Raw genomic sequence first — 21,859 nt, 5'->3', positions numbered from 1 at the left:
ATATTGTCACATTGCAGAGTAATGTGAAGATGAGACAACTTCATCTGTAAGTATAAATATACCCATTCATAAAATAATTGGTCCTCATACTGGGTACACTTGTTATCTTATATAAGACCTTTGCTTACAGTAATAAATATGTAACTGATATTACATATTTATGACAAATAAAAAATGACAAATTTGTAAGTATTTAAAATTGCAATAGCTAATTTGAATTACATAGGCATTTAAAACAAGAAACTAATCCTGTTGCAGGTTAACAGAGTCACACATGCCACTGAGGATGCAATTTGGCATATTAATATTCACTGCATGAGGTGAGGGAACGAGAACCCAACTGCATTTTGAGATTGGAACTAAATCTACTGGTCTCCAGTTAGATATGACAATCAAAAAAAAAGATGCAACTTTTTTTCCTCATATACACTTCAGATGTTACAGGCAAATCACTGATACAAAATGAGGAACTTCACGATGTGACTTTTAGCAGACAGTTTTTGAGAAAAGAACTACATTTTAAATAACTTAGTGCTTTTCAGTGGGAATAATTTCCTACGGCTACTATTATTCACAATGACTAGTAATTTACTACTTGCACTCTGTTACTCCCTTCACTTACTAATTGCCTTTATTACCGTGTGTTGCTTGTTAAAACACAGCATGCTGAGCTAATTAACAGTGACTGCAGCTGCCACATCTTTAATATGACTGAAGACAGAACTGCCTTGGAAAGAAATTGAACTCTTTATAGCTCAGCTATTATCTACTTTGTTTTGTACAAAATTTGGCATAACCCTTGGCCTCTTTGCAAGAAGTTTGCTTCTTGCAAGAAGAGCTGCCAGAAGTTGAAACTGAGGACTATCTGCAAACTCCAGGCTTAGTAAGGAAGGTCAATTGAAAAATATTAATTGGAACATAAGTGTACCGCAACTCATTAAAATCTTTGCTATGCCACCCTAAGTTACTGAAGTAAATCCTAAACAATCAGCCAGTGGACAACTACATTTAGCATTCAAATCAACAGTTAAAAAAAAAAAAAAAACAAACACTATACTTTGTTAATATTCACACATACTACAGCAACAAAAAGTAAAACGGCAAAGACCAAATTAGCATCCTCTTTCTTTATTCTCTTAACCTGATTACAATTAAGTAAAATTCATTTACAATTATGTAAAATTCATGGAAACAGATTGTAGCACTTTCCCGTCCCATTGATTTTGATTTGTCCTGTTCATGTCACTTGCTCAATGTTTTTCAATAATTTGAGACAATACTAAAAAAATACTAACCCCAGAAGAGGAAAGGGTTCATTTTACTCCAAGGTCATTAAATAAGAGAAAGTAGTCTATAAGCATTTTTCTTAATGTCATATCCTAGTTCTCATCTTGCACAAAAGACTTGGTGGAAAACAATAGCAGGTTTTCCCCACAGCTTTAACATCTTCTGTCATTGTTTCAGCATTTTTTAAAAATTTTTTTCAGAGGGATCAAAAACCTAACTGCTATTTGTAATCAATCTAGGTAATATTTAAAAATAGTGAAATCTATGATTCCAAATACAAAAGACATGAATGCATAAACATATGCATGCAACATAACACATGAATAAACTACATCAGGTCAGTCTATATGCTCTTCTCACTTCAGAAGATCCTTAAAAAGAAGCTAGTGACATTGCATGCGTAGGATGGGGTATTGGGAAAAGTCCATGTACAATTAATACGGCCCAGGTATATCCTTAACAAACAGAACACCACAAAACACTGAAATACTGACCAGCTGACCTCCAGTCAATCCTGGGCAGCACACCAGGCAAACAGCCACCTACCTCTGAAACACCCAAAGTCAGCCCTCAATTACACAGCACCTTCTTTCATACCAGAGGCATCATAAATTCTGAAAACATTCACATTACACATTCGGGCTGAACCTAAACTGAAAGACTCACCCCATGCTCTGCATAAATTAAGACACAGCCAGACACAATTTCAACTGAGAAGCAACAAGGAACATCGTTTTAAACCAATCCACATCTGTACGAGAGAGAACACACTCTGCTCTGTGTGGGGTCTAATTATAGCTTAAAACATTGGTAGAGGATCCTCCCAACAAGAAACTAGGAAAGTGATCCATGTAGATAGTCAAGGTCTGGAAAAAAGCACAAGCCTGTCATTGCAAACAGACCCACTCTTAGCCTTTATATTATCACACATTAGAAATAACAATCCTAAAATGAACTCAATGCTCTGCTCCGAAGTGGAAACCAGAGAATAACATTTCAATCTAGGACAGGGATTAGCCCATGCTTAAAAACGTGCTAAGTGAATCACAGTATCAGAAATCAGCATGAAAACGTTTGCCTTCCCTCCACACGTAATACCAAGTGCTTTAGTGCACGTCTGTACGGTACGCTGCAGATAGATCGAGGCTTGCTTTGCTCAGGATCCAAGCCAGGTCAGGCAGAAGCCTTCCAGCCAGCTGGAATGGCGCAGAGCCTGAAGTAATATGCACTTGCCTCTTCTCTTAGTCCAGCCTGTTAACTTAGACCGAGACCTGCATGCAGTTGTGGCTCAGACTGGGCTTGCATCCACCTTGGAAACTGTCAGTCCGATGCACCACCAAAGACTCGAGGTGCTCAGGAACAATCCCCTACCCCATCTCTAGCTCTGGGTAGCACTAGCCTATTGCTGATCTGAAAGGGCTAAGTGAAATTAATTGCCAGCAGAACTCAACTTCAAGAGGAAATACAGGAAATAAATGAATGACTTCTGTGGATTATGAACACAGTTCTGGCACACTGTCTTTATGAAATTAAACCAACACTCACTTCAACAGGGTCTCATGTTCTCATAGCTACTAAATCTGTTGTTACTTACGACGTATCGCGTTCCTGGTAGACTCACTCACTTGTACTGAGTAATGTTTACCCCATTCTCAATGCTAGAATTAACAGAATATTGTGTGTTTATTTTTCAAACCAAATTCTTATACAACTCAATAAAAGAGAGTATTTTTAAAAAGGGAAAAAGGTGGTTCAAAAATCCCACAGAAGATGCTAAAAACAACACTTAAAGGATGATTATTTACCCAAGTGGACTTGTTCTGAAAACTTCCATGCCCCAAACTTTGGACTTTTGCAAAATGCAAAAATATTTCAAGTAGCTAAGTGAAACTTTTCTCTTTTTCTATTTTTTTTCAAGTAGAGTAGAAATCTTTGAACAGTAGAAACTAATTTCTGCATTCCTGCTAATGGAAAACTGGTCAATCATTTCTGGAAACATTTTTCCATAACAGCGTTTAAATTGTTCCCAGAAGAAAACAAGGAGAGTCATACTGGTTCAGGCTAGTGATTCATTTAACAAAATCTTTTGATGGAGAAAACAGGTGCAGGAGCAATCCATTTCATGTTGTCTTATAAGGGCCCTATCGGCATTGTCAAAACAATTCAGAAGGTTTAACAATAGCATGAGGGTCAGGTGCAGCTCAGTATATGAATAATTCCAAGACAAACAGAATAAGCGACTGTGCCAGTTTTACCATGCACAGGTAAATGGCAAAGTTTTAAATATATACATATAGCCTGATCAAATCAGGATATTTTCCTAGGGAAAGGGGCAAGGCACAACCTTGATCCTAGCATTACAATTCCTGGCAGATTTCAACTTCTTGGATCTGATTCCTGAAATAATGAAAAGTTGGATGAACTTTCAAAAAATAGGGTCAAATCTTTTTTTATTAAAAGCACTTCTCAAGACATCAGTGTGGTATCGTAAGGCGACTTGAATTTCAGCACATCAGAAGTTTTATAAGATCAAGCCTGCAATTTTCAGGGGTTGTGGAAAATACTAAGTAGAGACCTGCAGCATACAATAACAACTGTACAGCCAAGAAGTGAACTGCAACACTGTTTAAAAAGTTAGGTCATCAAAATAAGTGTCAAAACACTTGCTTCTATTTTAAAAGTACTATCTTGTGTTGCACATAACACTTACCACCAAAAGAGATTTTTTTCCTTTTACTTTTTAAGTAGCCTAATGAAAAAAGAAAACAAGCAAACAAACAACAAAGTTTCATTTGGTTTCATAAATACCAGAGATAAATGCAAGCCATATAAATGGATTCTCTCTCTCTAAGTCTAATTATGCTGATCAGAATTTTCTGAAAGAAAATACTTCAGTTAAACAAGTTTCAGAGTCAGTAGATGGTTAATTTAATGGTCTATGATATTAGGAGCTAAGAACCAAGATGCCCAGTGTTCACTTCCAGTCTTAAAAAAAAATTTCTATGCAAGCTGAATTACGTGTAAATATATTCATGTATCTGATATCAAGAACTAAATATTAATCATTTATCATTCTCTCCATTAAAAAGGCTTTGTCCTCATCCAAATTTGGGCTAAGGTTCCAAACACAGATCTAGTTATCTTTCTGTATGAGAGATTCAGGCATTACCTGATATTTGATGATATTCTTCTCACAAAGGTACTTCTCATTGTAACTCACCTCTCAGAACTTTTTTTTTTTCCTAAATAAAAAGCCACTATAAAAGCCATTTTCCAGTCTTCAAGAATCATCTCCATAGCTAGCTTCCATAAAAGCATGGACTCTAGAATTATGCACAATCCCAGGCACACCTATGGCTGTATCCTCTATATTACTGACTACTTTATTCTTCAATAGATCATTTCAAGCTGCTTGCCACTGCATCACTTAAATGATTACTCAGCTTATCACCACCACCCCCTAAAAAAAAAAAAAAAGCCTTCTATAAATTGTCCTATTGGCATATACTGCAGTCTTGAATGAAATGCAACCATGCACAAAAATGAATTTTCTTGTAGGAATCACATAATGTAAACTGCTCAACTGTTCTTTGACATGGAACTGAAGGAATAGTATCTGATATTTTTCTGAGCAATGGTTTTGTATTTACTTCTAAGAAGTCTGATGATACTGTCAAAAAAAAAAAAACCATACTTACCACTCCTTTCAATAAAATTCCACTAGAAAAAAAAAAATTTAATGGTGATTCCTCAACAACTACTTTTGTAAATCTCTCACTATTTTCCTGATCCCTTTGATGAATGCTGTACTGATGCTCCCCAGTGCTAATTTTTAGTACAACGCCAGGTCACAACTTTCAGTAACATTTATTGCACCTAAGCATTTACTTTCATTATTACATCTGATTTCATTTGTATAAAGTCTAATTTCCATTATGAAATCTTAATATCAATTCTTTAGAAATGAAGCAACTATTATACATAGGCACTACAGAGGTCTGTAACTATCTAGAAGAGTTCAATGATAGATTTCTACTTTGCTAATCTAGAAAAGATGACTTAGGAAAGAGCTTGTGGTTCTAACTGCCTTTCAGCCTTTCAAGGAAGCTGTATTATGAACTACAATTCATGAAACAAGTCCTACTTCTTGTTTATTAATTTAATAACTCACTCATAACTCTATTATGCTAAACTATTCAAGATGCTCAGCATAATCAATGACTCAGAAAAAATGATCAAGAACCCACTGATATCAATTGAGTCTTTTAGAATTACTCTGGTGGCCTTTGGAGCAAATCATTCGTCCACTCTCATCAGGTTGGTGAGAAAACGGTGGTTGCTGGAAAATGTTTTCTTCAAATGTTAGAAACTGTGGCGTACAGGAAGCATAAGCTTAAGGAAATGTGACGGTGGTGACTAGCAGTGTGTGCAGAAAAGGAAAAAAATGTTCTATCATTTGCACTATAAATTTATATATATAAGATCAAACCAAACAGCAATAAAATGAAATAGCCTCAAGCAATTATCCTTACCGATTCAACGCAAAAGCGTAATGAAATTTAATGTTGTGCTGATCAGCCAGATCACAGGTTGGAAGCATTTCTAGTGTTTCTACCAGCTTCACCATAGCATCATAGTCCTGGTATGAATTTAAAAAAAAAAGAAAAGAAAAAAAAAAGAAAAGAAAAAAGAAACTGAAGACCACCTCTGCTACAGGAAAGCATTACTAAACTAAAACATGTCACCAATGCTAGACAGTATCTCAGCTGACTGCTCCTAGAAGAGGCAGTGACGCAGCCACGAACTCCAGTGAAAGGGATCAAAGAGGGACTTTGCCTATCCTTGTCAGTACTTGCCTCTTCCTCACCGCATCACCACTGCCCAACTTACTGAATCCCTCTGGCCAGTTGCAGCAGCAATCAAACATCTGACATCAGTAAGGAGGGGTGCTGAGTCTGGCTTTTTCAGTCCTAATCAAGGACTGCTGATGACCTGACTTCATCAGGTCACCACAGATGACAGCACAGCTCATTCTGCAGTACATCAGCTGTTTGTGCATCCAGTTTGATTTTTCAGGGGTTACCCACATATATGTTGCTGAAAAAGCCAGTTTGAGATAGAGGATGGCCTCATATTACCTAATTTGTTTGTTCAGACTATGCTTGGAGATGATTACATTTCTCAAGGGAGAAGAGCTTTCAAAAGACCATAAATGTAACCAGCTAGGGCAAAACTCAGAGGTGATCAAAACAAAACTGGATAAACCTGCTGCAGGATAACCGGCAACTCTGAATGCAAAGGTGGGAGATGACACAGGTCATCCACTGCTCTCATGACCCATTTATACTTGCCAAAAAAACAACTTAGAGGCCGAGAAAAAATTTCCATAGAACGGTTGGAAGCATATTTTAAAAGGATGTCATCTACACAGATTAACAGTTCAGAAATATAGTATGTAGGCTGTGCTTTAGCAAAAGTAGGACTTACTTAAAAAACAAATTCAAGGAAAATAAAATATGCAGTTATTTTATTTTAAAAACAAATGAATGCTTCTTTTTATGGTGGTTCTCAGCTTGGGCTCCTGTGGCAAATACTGTGGTCACAACAAATGCCTCTTCTTAGCTTCCAAATATATTGGGGGTGGGAGGAAGGGGAAAGGAAAAGAAAAAGCAAAAATTTTGTTTCCATAATTTTTCTGGGTTTCTTTTTATTTTTTAAGGAGGTTAAAAATGACAGAAAACTAAGGAAGAGACCTCAGGAAGTCACCTCATCTATGTCTTTGGTTCACGGGCAAAATAAACAAGCTATTAAAGCCTCTTGCACAGCCCACTATGCCAGCCAAAAAGTTACATACAATCAAACAATATAGTGTCAACTCTGAGTCACTATTTAACAAACAATGACAAACAAAAATCCCATGGTAAAATAATCCTTCTTACTCCTTAGGAGTATACCTGAATATCTCGATAAGAAAGAAGCAGGTTTATGACAATGTCAGAAGTCAGCACTTCAGTGTTATCCATACGAAGCTTAATTCTGGCCAGCTCCTTAGCCAGTTCCTCTCCTTGATACTTCTCTCTAGCTTTTCTAATATCATTTAGCAGTGTTTCTTTATAATAGGCACTAAAGAAACAAAAGGTAGATGTATGGGAAGACAACTGTTAGATTTTTTTTTTTAAGTGAAACATGATCATATTTCTAATAAAAATAATTTCTAATAAAAAGCATAATTTACTTATCAGAATGACATGTACATTAAATCTTTCCTTTAAGTTCACATTTTCATATTATCTCATTATATGTATCCCACCTTGCCCTACCCCACGCTGTGGGGCTATGTATCAATACACATATGACCAGGATTGTGGGATAATTTAATTAACTCAGGAAAATTGGAGCTTTTTTTTTTTTTTTTGTTACTGATCATGACAGTTTTGGTACTTTGTAACTTTATATCCTAAAGAAGGCAGCAATTGGGACGATAAACTGGCACACTAAGAAAAGATCAGGGTGACATAAAAAGAAGGTATGCAATTTTACAAGTTAAAGAGCTTAAGTGACTGAAATATAGCAACTAAAGCAGAAACAAGCCACCAAAAGCTGACTTCTTGTAGTTTGTTTGGTGAAAACAATACATAATGTGGCAGGATTTATGTAAAATCCCACAGTAAGTTTCTTTCACCTTACTTGCACTAACATCAGTACATAGTGCAAAATCAGAGCTTTTATGGAATACAAAAAACCCCTTTATTATCAGTAGTGACAACTATAAACCATCTGGATAGATTATTTAGAGCTAACATTATCTGGAGCAGCTTATGGGGTCTACAGTTTAGAAATTAACTGATGGCCCCTGACAGGTAATCAAGTGCATACAATGACTTTTTTGCTTACAAATTGAGTATTGCAAGTATTCGACATTGCTTAGCACTAAGCCCTAAACACAGCAGAGAACCGAATGCTCTGTCGAATATTCACAGCACAGATAACATGTAAGATATTTTTATAAGGCAAGGTAGCAAGACCTCTATTAGCACCACTGGAAAGCTTTTAATATTTGTTCAACTGTCAGGGAAGTTAGGCCTAATTCACCACATACTAGTAATCTCAGGTTTCTAACCAGCATTGCCTTTTACAGATTTATGATAACTAGTCCTTCCGGTGTTCACCAAACCAAAAAGGGATACAGGACAATATTTTTCAATTGTGTCCAAGTGACCTAGAAATGCAAAGTTTCACTTTCAAAAGAATGCTTCAACACTTAACCATCTCAAACTTTGAGTTCAAACTTCTGGAGAGAGCGCTGCGTCATTCAGCTACATCTTCGCTCTTCACAGAGATCTACCACAACAGTGTCCAGCCCCGCAGTTATTCAAAAGCCTTTGTCAGGCACTACAGCCAGAGCTTACAGGAATCGAAAACATCAAAAATTTGTATTCAGTACTTCATAATTACTCCAATCCACTGACTGAAAGCGGTAATGGAGACAGAAAAGAGACTTTACTGCAGGACTTCACCATACAATTATCAAACTAAAGTCACTCACAATCTTGGTCATAAATATATTGTCAGAGAGAAAGCGTAAAGGTAGCTTTGGATAGCTGGTGCCCAGAGCACCATTTTATGACAGTGATACCAAAACTAACTACTAGCAGGACTGACTGTGCTACTGGTTTCATGAGCCTGTCTGCAGGGCCTCGCATAGCTCTCCTCATATGCTCGGCAACTTTACCACATCTCTGCCCTCCTGCTTGTCCCACTCCTTAAAGCAGGCTCGTGTTGCCTGCTGCCTACACACACTCTCCTCCCCAGCGCTGTTCTGGAGGAGGAGCAGGAGGCACCTTGCACTTCCTCAGGCCAGCAATTGCCCTGTCACTCCCTAACAAGGTGTCAGAAAGCGGCAGACCTGCTGCAGATGGAAGCGTAAGGGGTGAGGTGTGTGTGGGCAGAAGCATCTGTGGATCCTAACAGTAGGACAAGGTGAGAAAAGGGATTTTCTAGGGAACCAAGTACTTCACTTGGGTAGGATGGCAATGGGTGAAGAGAAAGAACCCTGCGGGTCCTCAGTGCTACCTCATGCTTCAGACACTGGGCAAAAGAGAAGGCAGAAGCTCGCCTCTCATCCTCTTTCCCAGAAATATCAGACTAGCTGCAGAGCACAGGGGTAGCAAAACAAGAGCGAGACTTCTATCTCCGGCCCCAATCTTCAAAACTTTAACATTCCCTTGCAGAATTGGCTGAACAACATCACATTTATTAGGTGATATCAGAATGCTAATATTAAAACAAATTACTGCAGAAGAGTTGCATTTCATTGTCCATTGCTACCACATGTACGTACTTACTTAGTGATAAAAAGGAGAGAAAAAAACAACATAGTGGTTAGCTTTGAGCTCTATGAAGAGGCTGTAATCTCATCTTCTGTTACAACTTCTTGCATTGTAATTTATACTTAAGAACTTTATCTTACCCATGGACCTGCCTGCTTACTGATATTTCAGAAAGTAACCATAAATCACCTCTAGCATAACTTGGTTAGTTAACTGCAACAGCTGCAGGACAGTGCTACAGTAAGCAGTAAAGCAGAAAAGAAAGCAACTTCTTTTAATATCATATTAAGTGCAGTGAAAAAAAAAAAAATCAACGTTACTAGAGATCCTGAATCTTTTTCCTAACATTAAGAGGAAAGTATAAATGGCTCTGGATGTGTATGTGTCGCACAGTTACCATGACGTAACATGAACATCCTTGAGAAGGCTGATAAACCTATCCACCAGTGGGACACAAAGTGGCCCCAGGATATTGTCCCAGCTGGGTTGCATATACTCAGAAGCTCTTCGCTGGGCATCACTTTCACAGCAAAAGTAGTCAGCACAAGGTGTGACAATGTATGGAATAAAATAATAATTCCCACTGGAAGCCTAAAAGAAAAACAGACATAGTTTAGAAAACAAATGAAAGTGGAAATATGCTTGTGTACATACAGAATCTTTTACTGTCAGAAAGAACTGCTAGATCAGGGCTGTTGCACCACCAGGTTTTAGTGCACTGTTTAAGAGAAGATGGCAAGCATTAAATTCAAGCACTTCTCTTCCATATGGGAGAATTACACATATTAACAGGGGTGAAGAATAAGGGCCTAGATCTGTAAAGAAACAAAATGCTTTGATTTTTTGATGTCATGCACAGACCCTAACTACAAGTCTGACAGGACAAGCTGACCTTCTGCTCCCACATTCTTGCAGTCAGTGAAGATGTATTTGCATCCTCTAGGCTTAGACTGTGCTAGGAAAGATATGACACAGAGCACACCACAAAGTGTCTGAGAAATACAGAAAAACAGGCATTGAACGGACTTTACCGAGATGTTTAATCCAGAAGAGTCCACACAACATCCGCTGCATGCTGCCATCAAACACCAAACCAAAGAAAAACTTTTAACAGAAAATTCCAAAAGTGAAAACCAAAAACCCTTAATAGACCACAGAAAGACTGTAAACGTGATCGAGGTGTTAAAAGGGGAGAGGAGCGGAAATGGCAAACGCCTTTCAGACCCTGAATACAGCAAGTTCAGGTTCTTTAGCTAATGAACAAGATCCAAAAACCCCAGGGAACCCTCCCCAGTGGAGAGGGTTTCCACTATTATTAGAAACACCAACATCATTTTGACCTATGACAAGTTTCTGCTGTTTAAAAGAAAAAAAAACAAGTAAAACCCAGTCAAACTATGCATTCATAGTAAATAGGTAGGAGCCCTGAAGCATGGCGTTAGCATGACACAACTAACGCAATCAACTACCATCCAATAGCCTTCCCTTGTCACCTTGAGATACCAAGGCAAACAACTACAGCCACAACATACCTCTTATTTTTCCATGATACCATCTAAGCCCGCAGTAAAGTAGCAGCCATTTAAAATCCTCATGAACAATAGCAAAACGTCAAGATGACAGAAAGAATGGATGAGGCTAGTAGATTTTTATATGTATTAATAAACTAGACAAGCAAAAGAAACTGGTCATGGGAAATAATTTAGGGCATGCAGTTACTAGAGGTACAGACAGACAAGAAATCTGTATCAGAGACATCCTGTTATAGAACCAAGTCTATTACATTTTAGAATTATAAATGATTTCTAACAGCTAAAGACCACGCCACATTCCTTCTTCATGAACCATACAGTCTGGTACCTCTGTTCTAACAAAGTCACAATCTGTTGCAATGCTATCTTTACTTCCTACTAAAAAAGTAGGAAACCTTGCAACCCAAACCACCAGAATGTTACAACTATTTAGTCCGAGGTTTATTTAAATGAACACTAAGTTCAGGGCAACGTAAAAAACATTTGTATATAAATTCTATTCTTAAACCTGAAACAATGCATTAGTTCTTCCTGCAAAGGAAAAAACAAATCTAGCTTGGTAGTACGATATGTCTTGTGATGCAAACAGAGCTGTAGTTATCTACTGAAAAAGCAAAGCAGTTTTCAGAGTATCTTCCCAGTATTCAAGTATTTTCAAATGGCATACATACTGTATTAATCATACTCAACCAACATCGCCCCTTTTTGACCTAGATTTCTTGTCTCTTTCTGGCTAGTGAAATCTGTGTAATTAAAAATAAATTTTCATCCGTTAACACAGATACATTTTTGCCTGCCCAAGTCAGGAACACTGCTTGTATTTCAGCACGTCACCTTGTTTGAAGAACAACCAGCAAAGCCGTAACTTCAAAAATTAGTTTGCTATATTTGGGACAAGCAGTCACACACTGAGTTAAACCAGTTAGTAACACAAGCCTTCAGTGTTGTACATAAAGAGAAGGATAGTCTGCCTCCTGGCAGAGATACCATTGCGTGTAATACCAAAGAAACCAAATGTTGTATTTCACTGTTCCCTGACAGACACTGATCTCCAATTTTCCAACTTCTTCTGTCCAATATTTATACATAATAGATTACAAAGCCTCTTCATATTTAGTGTGTGGGCTGAGATTTCTCACTGCGCAGAAAAACAATTCTGCTGATCAGCTTTTCTCATACTGTCAAGGGCTAGTGATGGCTGAAAATATCATCCTTATTTCTCTGGGAGATCATCTGTTCTGGATGCCAACCCTTCATCTCCAATACCAAAAATTAGTAACTGTGAAAATTACTGTCCCGTCACAAGCCAACTATTGCTTCATCAGATATTGAATAAACGGCACGTGTATGTATTAAGGAACATACATAAGAAATTGAGCTCCAAATATGTATACTTTATAAATCATGAATTATTTGTGATGGAATTACAACTTTATGTAGACTGTATGTTGAGTTGAGTTGGTTTATTTCAGGATTATTAGCTCAGTTTAAAAACAAAAAAGAATTGTCTTGTTTTGAAAAAAGTCTCAAGTTTAGAAGTTTAAAAATATGCTAAAAAAAGCAGACTGGAAAAAAAAATACTTCTCAATAGTTCATCTTCCAGCAAACAATAAATGCCCAATGTGCTAGCAATGAAATGTTTGCGTTTGAGCACAGCACTTTAATCAACCAGAAAAAGGGTCAAAAGTTTAAGAACATAACAAAGAAAAATAACTGCAAGAAAGTTAAAAATGGGACTCGTTCTTCAGAGGAAGGTGGTTAAAGGATCTAAGCACAGACACATGCCTTTGCTGATTGACTGAAAGAGCTAGGGCCCACCTAGGCCATTACTAGGGTTTAGGGAAACATTTGACTTTAATAAAGTACCTGGTCTTTTCAACTATACTGCTACAGCTACTTCTGTCAAACTGTCACTTTGATATGGAAATACTATACTTGAATTAAAGGCTTTTTTGAATAAATAGCGTTGAGTAAAATCTCTGCATCTTCAGAGGGGGAATTACGCCCGCATAGCTAAGAGCACTATTATCTCACTCTAGCTATGCAGCTTATTTTGCCACTTAGTCAAGCATTAAAAGTATTAGGGTAAACTTAAAAGTGCTCGTCCTACCCTTGCAAAGTAATTAGAGGAGGGGAAAAATAAAAAAAGAACACGCAAGATAACAAGAACTGAACTGTGCTGACTCACAGGAGTCAAATACTTCTGAGTATTCAGAAAGTTTAATCCAGCATTGTCTTAAAAATCAAGGTGGTTCCTTCCACAGCAGTTTTCTTGACACCATGTTCCCATCCATCTTGTGGCACTAGTTAACCTAACACATTAAAAGCTTTTAAAAATACTCCCTCTTCAAAACTTGAATATATGCAGTAAATATTTTAATGTGAATGCTGTGAGAGAGATTTTTTATAAACCAAACACCCTAAACTCTCACGATCTAGCTTGCCAGTAGCAAGTACTCCAAGATTACAACTGCTTTGAAAGTAAGAACATGCCAAGCACTGTATTTGAAGCATCCTTATATTAAAAAAGGCTAGAAACATAGTAATAAGATGGCCTATTTATTCAACAGAAAGCAGATTAAAAAGTGATACATACTTTGCCTATCAGATTACCACTGTGGTATTCAGGAGGTACTTGAACCCGAAGAAAAGCTTTGTGGTTGGCAACCTACTCCAAATTGAAATAAAATAACAAAAAAGAAAACACCACCACAAAACATGGAAGCATAAGAAGCAGAAAGACAGACATGACATATGAATAGAGAAATTATTAATGAAACAAACAACAGAAGCTGAAAATAAGATATTTATAGTAAGTTCATATTTACAAGATTAAGCAAATTTAGTGCAATACTTTGCCACTGAGAAGATAAGATTTCTATCTATATGTGCTATTTGTCTGCACATCTCCTTGTGTCATCGTTAACATGCTCAGTAGTCTCACTGTCATCAACCTGACACATTTATTCCCGAATATTTAACCATAGCCAATCACTAAATATATGCTCCAGGAGACAGTAACATTTCCAGGAAAACTAACTTTCCTAAATAAATTTTTAAAAATCCTTAGTTGTCATTATATCACTAGTAACAGTAGAATATTTAATGCACAGAAACATTAAAAATAATATTTACTGGGTTACTTGTTCTTTGTACTATTTTTCCCAGAGAAGTAATAATTACTGTCTGTATTTCAGATGTTCCTATTCCTAAGAGGATCTCTTTCCTTTCGTGCCCTTTTGCAAATTCTTTTAATACTTCTGCTGCCTCAGAGGCTTTTCTAGAAATATATCATACAATCTTCTATATATTGTAAAAGTAATCAGAAAATAAAATACATAAAGCTATTCTACAATCCTACTACTTCAGATTACCAGATTCATATAATGTAATTATACTTCAGTCTTGGCTCCCACTTCAGTGCACTGCGACTAGTAAACTGTAGAATGTTCAATGTAATATAAGTCCAAGTGCCAAAATCTTTAAATTTAGTTTTCGTAAATGTTTATTACCTTCAAACAGTAGAGTCTAATTCATACTGCTAATGAAACTCTGAAGAGATTTTCTGCCAATCACATTAAAAAGTGATTTTTCAACATAAAAATTCCTTGTGGCAAGGATAAATTACAAGGGGTAATATTACTGTCCCCTTTAGATCAAGGGGAATTTTTGCTAATGACACTTCCGTGGCCTAGGCATTATTTGCTGCTTATTATAAGAGCTGCTACAGGATTTGAGAAAAAAATCCATTTAAATCTCTAGAAATACTTCACCAGGCCCCCAGACCTAAATATAGTATAATAAGGCTTTTGGTTTCATAGCCATCTTACTTTTCTTCAAATATTTTCCCTGAAAGCAATTAATAGGCTTATCCAAATTTCGTCAGACATACCATCGACTAAAGGAAAATCAATTATTAACACTTTCTCTTCATATTCTGTACTTGCCTAGTAATTTTCCAGAGTGGAAAGTTCTAGCTTACAGTGCCACACTCAAACAAACCAAATGGGTTGAAGTACACATCTCAAACTACGGGCAACCAATGCTAGAACTATTGGGACAATGGTACAATTGGGACAATTTTGTGTCCCAATTGTAGCAGTTTTTAAAAAAGCCCTTTGTGTACTTTGACCTGCTGGAAAGCAGCTCTGCAGAGAAGGAGCTGGGAGTGCTGGTGGACAAGTTAAGCATGAGCCAGCAATGTGCCCTGTGGCCAAGAAGGCCAAGGGGATCCTGGGGTGCATTAGGAAGAGTATTGCTAGCAGGTTGAGAGGAGGTGATCCTCCCCCTCTGCTCAGCCCTGGGGAGGCCTCATCTGGAGTACTGTGCCCAATTCTGGGCTCCCCAGTACAAGAGACACATGGCGCTACTGGAGAGAGTCCAGCGGAGGGCTACTAGGAAGATGAAGGGGCTGGAGCATCTCTCCTGTGAGGAAAGGCTGCGAGAGCTGGGCCTGTTCAGCCTGGAGAAGAGAAGACTGAGGGGGGACCCGATCAATGTCTATAAGTAGCTGAAGGGAGGGTGTCAAGAGGATGAGGCCAATCTCTTCTCCGTGGTGCCCAGCGACAGGACAAGAGGCAACGGACACAAACTGAGCCACAGGCAGTTCCATCTGAACCTGAGAAAAAACTTCTTCACTGTGAGGGTGACTGAGCACTGGCACAGGTTGCCCAGAGAGGTAGTGGAGTCTCCTTCCCTGGAGACATTCAAAACCTGCCTGGACACGATCGTGGGCAATGTGCTCTAGAGGACCCTGCTTGAGCAGGGGGGTTGGACTAGATGATCTCCAGAGGTCCCTTCCAACCTCAACCATTCTGTGACACTTCTTCCTTCACTCCATCTTGGATTTTCTTATGCTCAATTTCTTAAAGTTCTATAAAGGGAAAGAAAATTTCCCTTAAAAAAAGAATGAGAGATAACAAAATGTTGCATCAAAATAAAATAACTTCCTCATGGATTTTATTTATTTGTTCAGCTGGGGGAAAGTTGTGGTTTTTTGTTCTTTAATTTAAGCAATATTGCTTTTGGAAATACTTGGAGTTTCATTTCTCTTATAAACTAATGGCAATTTGAGGTCCAAAGAAACTCCAGAGCATAGTCTTCATAGAAAAATGCATTTTCCTGTATCCTCCAGTCCAGTAACATCCAGTCTGCTCTCAAACATCAATTTCTTCCTAATGACACAGAAGACTGTTCTGTAAGACTGGATACTTGTGATTTATTTCATCGGTGATTATTCTGACAGAAACTAGGGAGCTGTGCAAACACCCCGAGTAAGATTAGCAGAACGCTGTCCTCAAAGCTCAAGAGTTGCACAAGAAAGAAACCTAGCTGCAAGGACACAGAGACTACTGACCTTTAACTTCATGCCAGGGCAATTCTGTCTTGGGAACTCAACTCTCCTAGCCAATAATTCTTTCTTCATGTATCTCAGTGCGCAATAAATTATCAATACAGAGTTTTAATTGCTCATTTGTGGGAATCAAGTAGAACTGAACCACATTCCCCATTTTATCTCTGAAAATTTCAGTCCTAATGGTAGAAGTCACATTCCCAATTCTCCAATTTTTACACTCTTTTTTCAGACAGTAAGCTATTAAAACTCTCACAGACTCATTCCACCTCAGCAAGCTGCTCTCCGATTTTCATCATTAAATCGGCTGTACTCTTGAGCAAATCTCAACTAAACCGTTGACCCTTTTGTTATGCATTGTTTTCAGCTTTATGTTCAGCTTCCTTGCTCTTGCCTCCTCCCTGATGCTGAATTAACGTGACTGATCAACCTCTTCTTTACAAGGAAAACATCAATTTCTTTCAAGGGTTACTTGTAATCCAAGAAAGAAAAAAAAAAATCAACATGAAGGAAACGCTAATCGCTTTTCTTCTGTGTTTTTAACATGGCTCCATTCCTATTCTATGCTATGATCTTTTTTGTGTCTTTGTACATGCCTTGAGATTTGCAGGATACCAATAGTGAAGGTGAGGGCAAGGAATCCTCAGAGAAGGATCATAGTGCAGTATCCAGGGTAGGAAGTTTCACTTGTGCTGCTTATACACAGTGCAGATATGTGGCCACAAAAAGTCAAAAGATGTGGAGAGGAGTTCTCTCCATTGAAAACTAGCAGTGGTAACTGTGTGACCACCTTTGGGTTGGAGGAAAGCTTAGCAGGTTACGTATCTGTCCTCTTTCCAACAGGTCTACAAACCTACTGAAGCGCTCTCTGCTATTCCATAGCTATAGCAGAGGCCTACCCACACAAAGATCAGTTCAATCAGGAAAAGTGAAAGGAAAATACAAAACCCTAGAACACTGGTATTAATTCTTGTATCTAATATTCAGCATTTAAACTGAAATGGTTATGTAACTACACATTTGATTAGACATAGTTACAAAATCAGTTGCATTTACTATGTAAGTAGTGCAGCAACCCTCATCATCAAGCAGCTTCAAACAAAATATTGCTGATGAGGTTGTGAAATATTTAACCAAGTAATGAAGCAGTGGCAGTAAAGTGGGACAGTGACAAACCGCATGCCTCTCAGATTTCATTGGATCTGGAAGGAGGGGAAAGCAACCATCTATTCAAAGTCAATTCCAACTTAGGTAATCAAAGTTTTAAGCTATTAATTATTTTGCTAATTAGTTTGTTGTCAGTAATTTCTGATTAAAAAACTAGTAAGAGAATGAATTATGGGAATACATTAAAATATATTTTACTATCTAATAAGAGAGAATATGAAAGTTTCAAAAAACACGAAAGGGTCAAGAATCCATGCTTGGTATTTAAAGACAGTTGTTCTTTCCTCACTGCATTTCACCCGCAATTGTTTCCTTGCTTTAAGTGCTTGAAGAAAGTGGGGTGGACAATACAATTTTTTTAAAGGAGGGGTCAGGACCTCGGTTTCAGGATCTCTTCCTGCCCTTTTCACTAGCCACGTGGAGAGGGTGAGAGTTTCCAGGTCTAACACCACACCCTGCTGTGGGAAGCACATCACCAAGTCTATCTTTTCTTCTCTTCCATGTCAAGGTGAAGGCAGTCATCCCTCCCTTCATAGGGGACAACAGTCCAAAAGAAAAGGTTGCAGGCTGCTAATCTGACCACGCTAGGCTAAACTGGTCACCGTCCACTTTGCATTTATCCTATCTCTGGTGTAATCACAAAATGGCTCAGTCAAAATTCTTCCTACTCTGGAGGGGAAAAAAATACCCCACGTGCGCCCTTATAACATTTTGATTGTGATCTTGTGAATACCTGTGGACAGTAGCATTCACAAGCAAATCTAAAATCATTTTCAGGCCCCTGTTCATAGACTAGTAAACATACTGGACGCCACAGGTGAAACTAGTTCAGGGATCATCAAGACAAATAGGAGAATGACCTGGACTTACTCATGCGCTCAAGCTGATCTATCTTTAGCCTAGACATAGCACTGTTGCCAAAGGTAAACAGCCAGTCAAAATAAACTGCTGTTAACTAATGCATTGTCTCTTCTTGGCCTCTTTTAAATTGTCACTTTAGCAAAATCTAAGAACATTTTAGTATTTTAGTCTTGTTCTGTATTCTTCAAAGAGAATAAAAGCTTAAGGTATACATGGGGAAGCAAAAGGGAATAAATCAAAGTTTAAGATTTCTGCAAATACAATATTCCTCAGTATAACAATGTGCAGCGTTCAATGAAAATAACCACTGATGTGATCTGAAGTTAAAAAAGAACTGTGCACGATACTGTGCTATATTGCAATAAACCTAAAATAACCAGTATATTTTCTCTTCCTTCAAGTTTACCTACCTGTTTAGTCTTCCTGGTGTTAAGAGTAATAATTTTATTTTGGGAAATAAGTTTTTGCATTCCTAAGTAAAATCACAGTCTGTGAGCAAGAGGCTGGGTACAAACTATGAGAAAGTTTCATATTTGAAGCTAACGTAAAAATTGCAAACTTAGGAAAAGCAGAAAATGGAAAGCTGGCCTTTGGGACTGAAACCTTGTTGCAGTACAAGAAGCAGAAAAAGCATAAATGAAAGTTGTTGTGATTTTATGTTTGTATAGTGGCCAAAATGGTTTGATATACATGAGTCCTATTAAGGCCTCGGACACATACATACTTTTGCACAAGCAGGTGAAAGTGGGCGAGGGAAAAAGAGACCTTGAATTTCTGCGTTTATATTTTGATCCAAGAAGCTGCATATATAACGTGCCTATTGGCAGTTTTCTGGAACTTAAAAAGGAACTTCTACAGAAAAGTCATTTATTAGCTTGTTTTACTTTGGAAAGGAAGTCAGTAAGATTTTCATTAGTTTGAATTGTGTACAGGGCAAACAGGCTTCTTTTGATCGTACAGAGCATATACTACATCTTGGCAGCTTTGTTCTTAGGTTTGCTTCAAACGTAGAATCCTCATTTGGTGTTTTCAAATGAATGTAGATTTAATACTTACTGTGTTTTTCTGGGATACCATATCCTAAAATAAATAAATAAATAAATGTCATTTATATTGGGAATTACTATTTCCAATAAAAAACAACTGCACATACATATGCACATACGTGTTTTTACAGAGTAATGCATATTTCCCGTCACAGCAAGTAACAAGTAAAGGGACTGAAAAATGACAAGAAAAGTCTCAGTAGTTCAGGTTAGGAAAATATTAATGATTCCAAGAAGAAACCTATTTAAAGAAGTGCTCAAAAAAGGAAGAAAGCTGGTACTTACCAGTAACTGGAGTTTCTTAAGCAGGTAGTCCACATACCCAATCATACTCTGGGTGTTCGTGAGACAAAAGCATTCAAGTCTAGAGACTTCTTTGAAAGATACCTAGGCCCCTTCCCTACCTTGAGGGTATAGACCAAGACACTCCTTCAAATCCTAATTCTTCTCACTTTGAAATCCAAAAAGAGAAAGTAAAAACCTGAGGGAGATGAGAAATTAACGGAGATGTAAACCAGATCTCAAAGATCTCCAATTACTGGTAAGCAACACCCTTCTTCCTCTTCTAATATTGGCCTACATGTCCCATGAGCATTGTGTGGTGAATCTAAGCAGGGCTCCAGGTAAGCCACTCTACACATGTTAGATCAGATCAGGTTCTAAGCAAGGTCGTTGGTGTAACTACATGCTCTGACAAGCAAAGATGACTCTGCCTGAGCAACTTCACATCCAAAACAGCCTGAAATTCACTTGGATAACCACTGCACAGAAATGACAGTGCCTATGCACCTTTTTCTCAACATCAGGGTCCAAAGAGGTTTAGTTCTGCAAATATGACCCTCTTGAAGTCCAGATGATATATTCTTTTATGTTCTTTGAACTAGGAGGTTTTGGAAAGAACACTGGTGAAATCGAAGAGACGGGACTTTGGAGAACTTTAGGACGGGCCCTATGAAATAAGCCATACAAAGTCAGGTTGCCGGAATTTCACATATCTTCCCAGTAGGTGTAATAGCCAAGAATATCACCTTTAGAACAATTAGACTAGCTACTAAAAGAGGCATACACAGCAACGTAGATCCAACTAAAGTAAGGAATTCCTAAAGGGAAGCACAAGCTTGACACGAGGTGTAAAATCCCAGCCATTCACTGAGCTCCTTATTGGGTAGGGATACTTAGATGACTAACCTGTGCTTCCCAAACTTTGGCACGTGCTGGGGAGAACCAAGCTCATTAGAACATCTGAGAGACAGCACAAAAGAAAGGTAAAAACGTGTTAACGAAAAACAAAAGGGAAAGATCCCTTTGCAGTCAGGTATATCATCACTGCAGAATGAAAAGTTGTACGCCTGCGCACCTAGATTAGCAAGAGAAGAGGAGGGCATGGGTAATATCTCAGAACAAAGGGCAGAAGAAGCTCCATCTCTGAGTTCTTGTGATTCCAGGTCACCCAGAACGCGAACATGTGTGTGGACAATCCCCTGAAGAAAGAAATATGAGCTACTAGACACATGAGAGGAAAATCAATAACACTGAGAGCAGGAAGCTGTGACGGAATAGTGCTTTTCTAAGAAAAAAAAAAAAGAAAAAAGAGAGAGAGAGACACACACACAAGGAGATTCATACAAAATTAACATTAAACTTAATATTTTCATGGCATCAAGAGAGGTTAGAGAATTCTGAAAAGGATTTTTGTACATCTGTGGCATGACAGAGTACAAGGCAATAATTCAAAAATAAGGAAAAAAAAAAGCATGAACAAAGTTGTGAAGGTAGAGAGAAAAGAGATGATATTAAAAGAAGCAGTAGGTGATGACCCAGAGGAGAAAGACATCTAAACGTGATCTAAAACAAAGAGAACCTGTACTGAGAAAGGCAGAAGCATCCACAACATATGACCTGCATCCAGAACAGCAACTTCGGGGCTTAAGTACTATGCTACTATAAAAATAAATAGCCCCATAAAGAGATTTGGTGAGGATCCTTCTTATCTTCACCAAACAGCAATGAAAAGGAGATCCCTGCAGTCTTTGCTACTTATCATCTCAGAGATACTAACCTAATTTGAAAGAAGTGCTCCAATAGCAGGCGTAAGTTGCAATACATTTCTTGTTCAAGTGAAGTGCCATTATTAAACAAGACTTAATATCCATTTACATGTACCCAAATTAAAAGAGGGAGAGGAAGGAAAATAACCTTTTTGAAAGTCATGAAAATCAGACCTGCCCTCACACTTCTAGGCTGAACCATGTGAAGCAAAATCAGTACTGTATTATGGAACTG

General features: G+C 37.9%; 1 protein-coding gene across 9 annotated transcripts in view; it reads right to left on the bottom strand.

Moving 5' to 3' along the window:
* Nucleotides 1-21,859, bottom strand: part of MAP3K15 (mitogen-activated protein kinase kinase kinase 15) — a 93,298-nt gene that overhangs the window by 43,599 nt on the left and 27,840 nt on the right. For 6 of the 9 annotated variants that reach the window (XM_068918449.1, XM_068918440.1, XM_068918467.1 and 3 more), the window contains 4 exons: nucleotides 19,587-19,610; nucleotides 10,015-10,208; nucleotides 7,242-7,410; nucleotides 5,820-5,926 (listed from right to left, as the gene is read on the bottom strand). In XM_068918449.1, the coding sequence (XP_068774550.1) occupies nucleotides 5,820-5,926; nucleotides 7,242-7,410; nucleotides 10,015-10,208; nucleotides 19,587-19,610 (494 nt within the window). The other 3 variants (XM_068918489.1, XM_068918458.1, XM_068918498.1) reach the window with 3 other exon arrangements.

Source organism: Struthio camelus, chromosome 1 (assembly GCF_040807025.1).
Source record: "Struthio camelus isolate bStrCam1 chromosome 1, bStrCam1.hap1, whole genome shotgun sequence".
NCBI lineage: Eukaryota > Metazoa > Chordata > Aves > Struthioniformes > Struthionidae > Struthio > Struthio camelus.
Note: the sequence above shows the minus strand (reverse complement) of the source record. Positions and strands in the feature narration are given on the sequence as shown.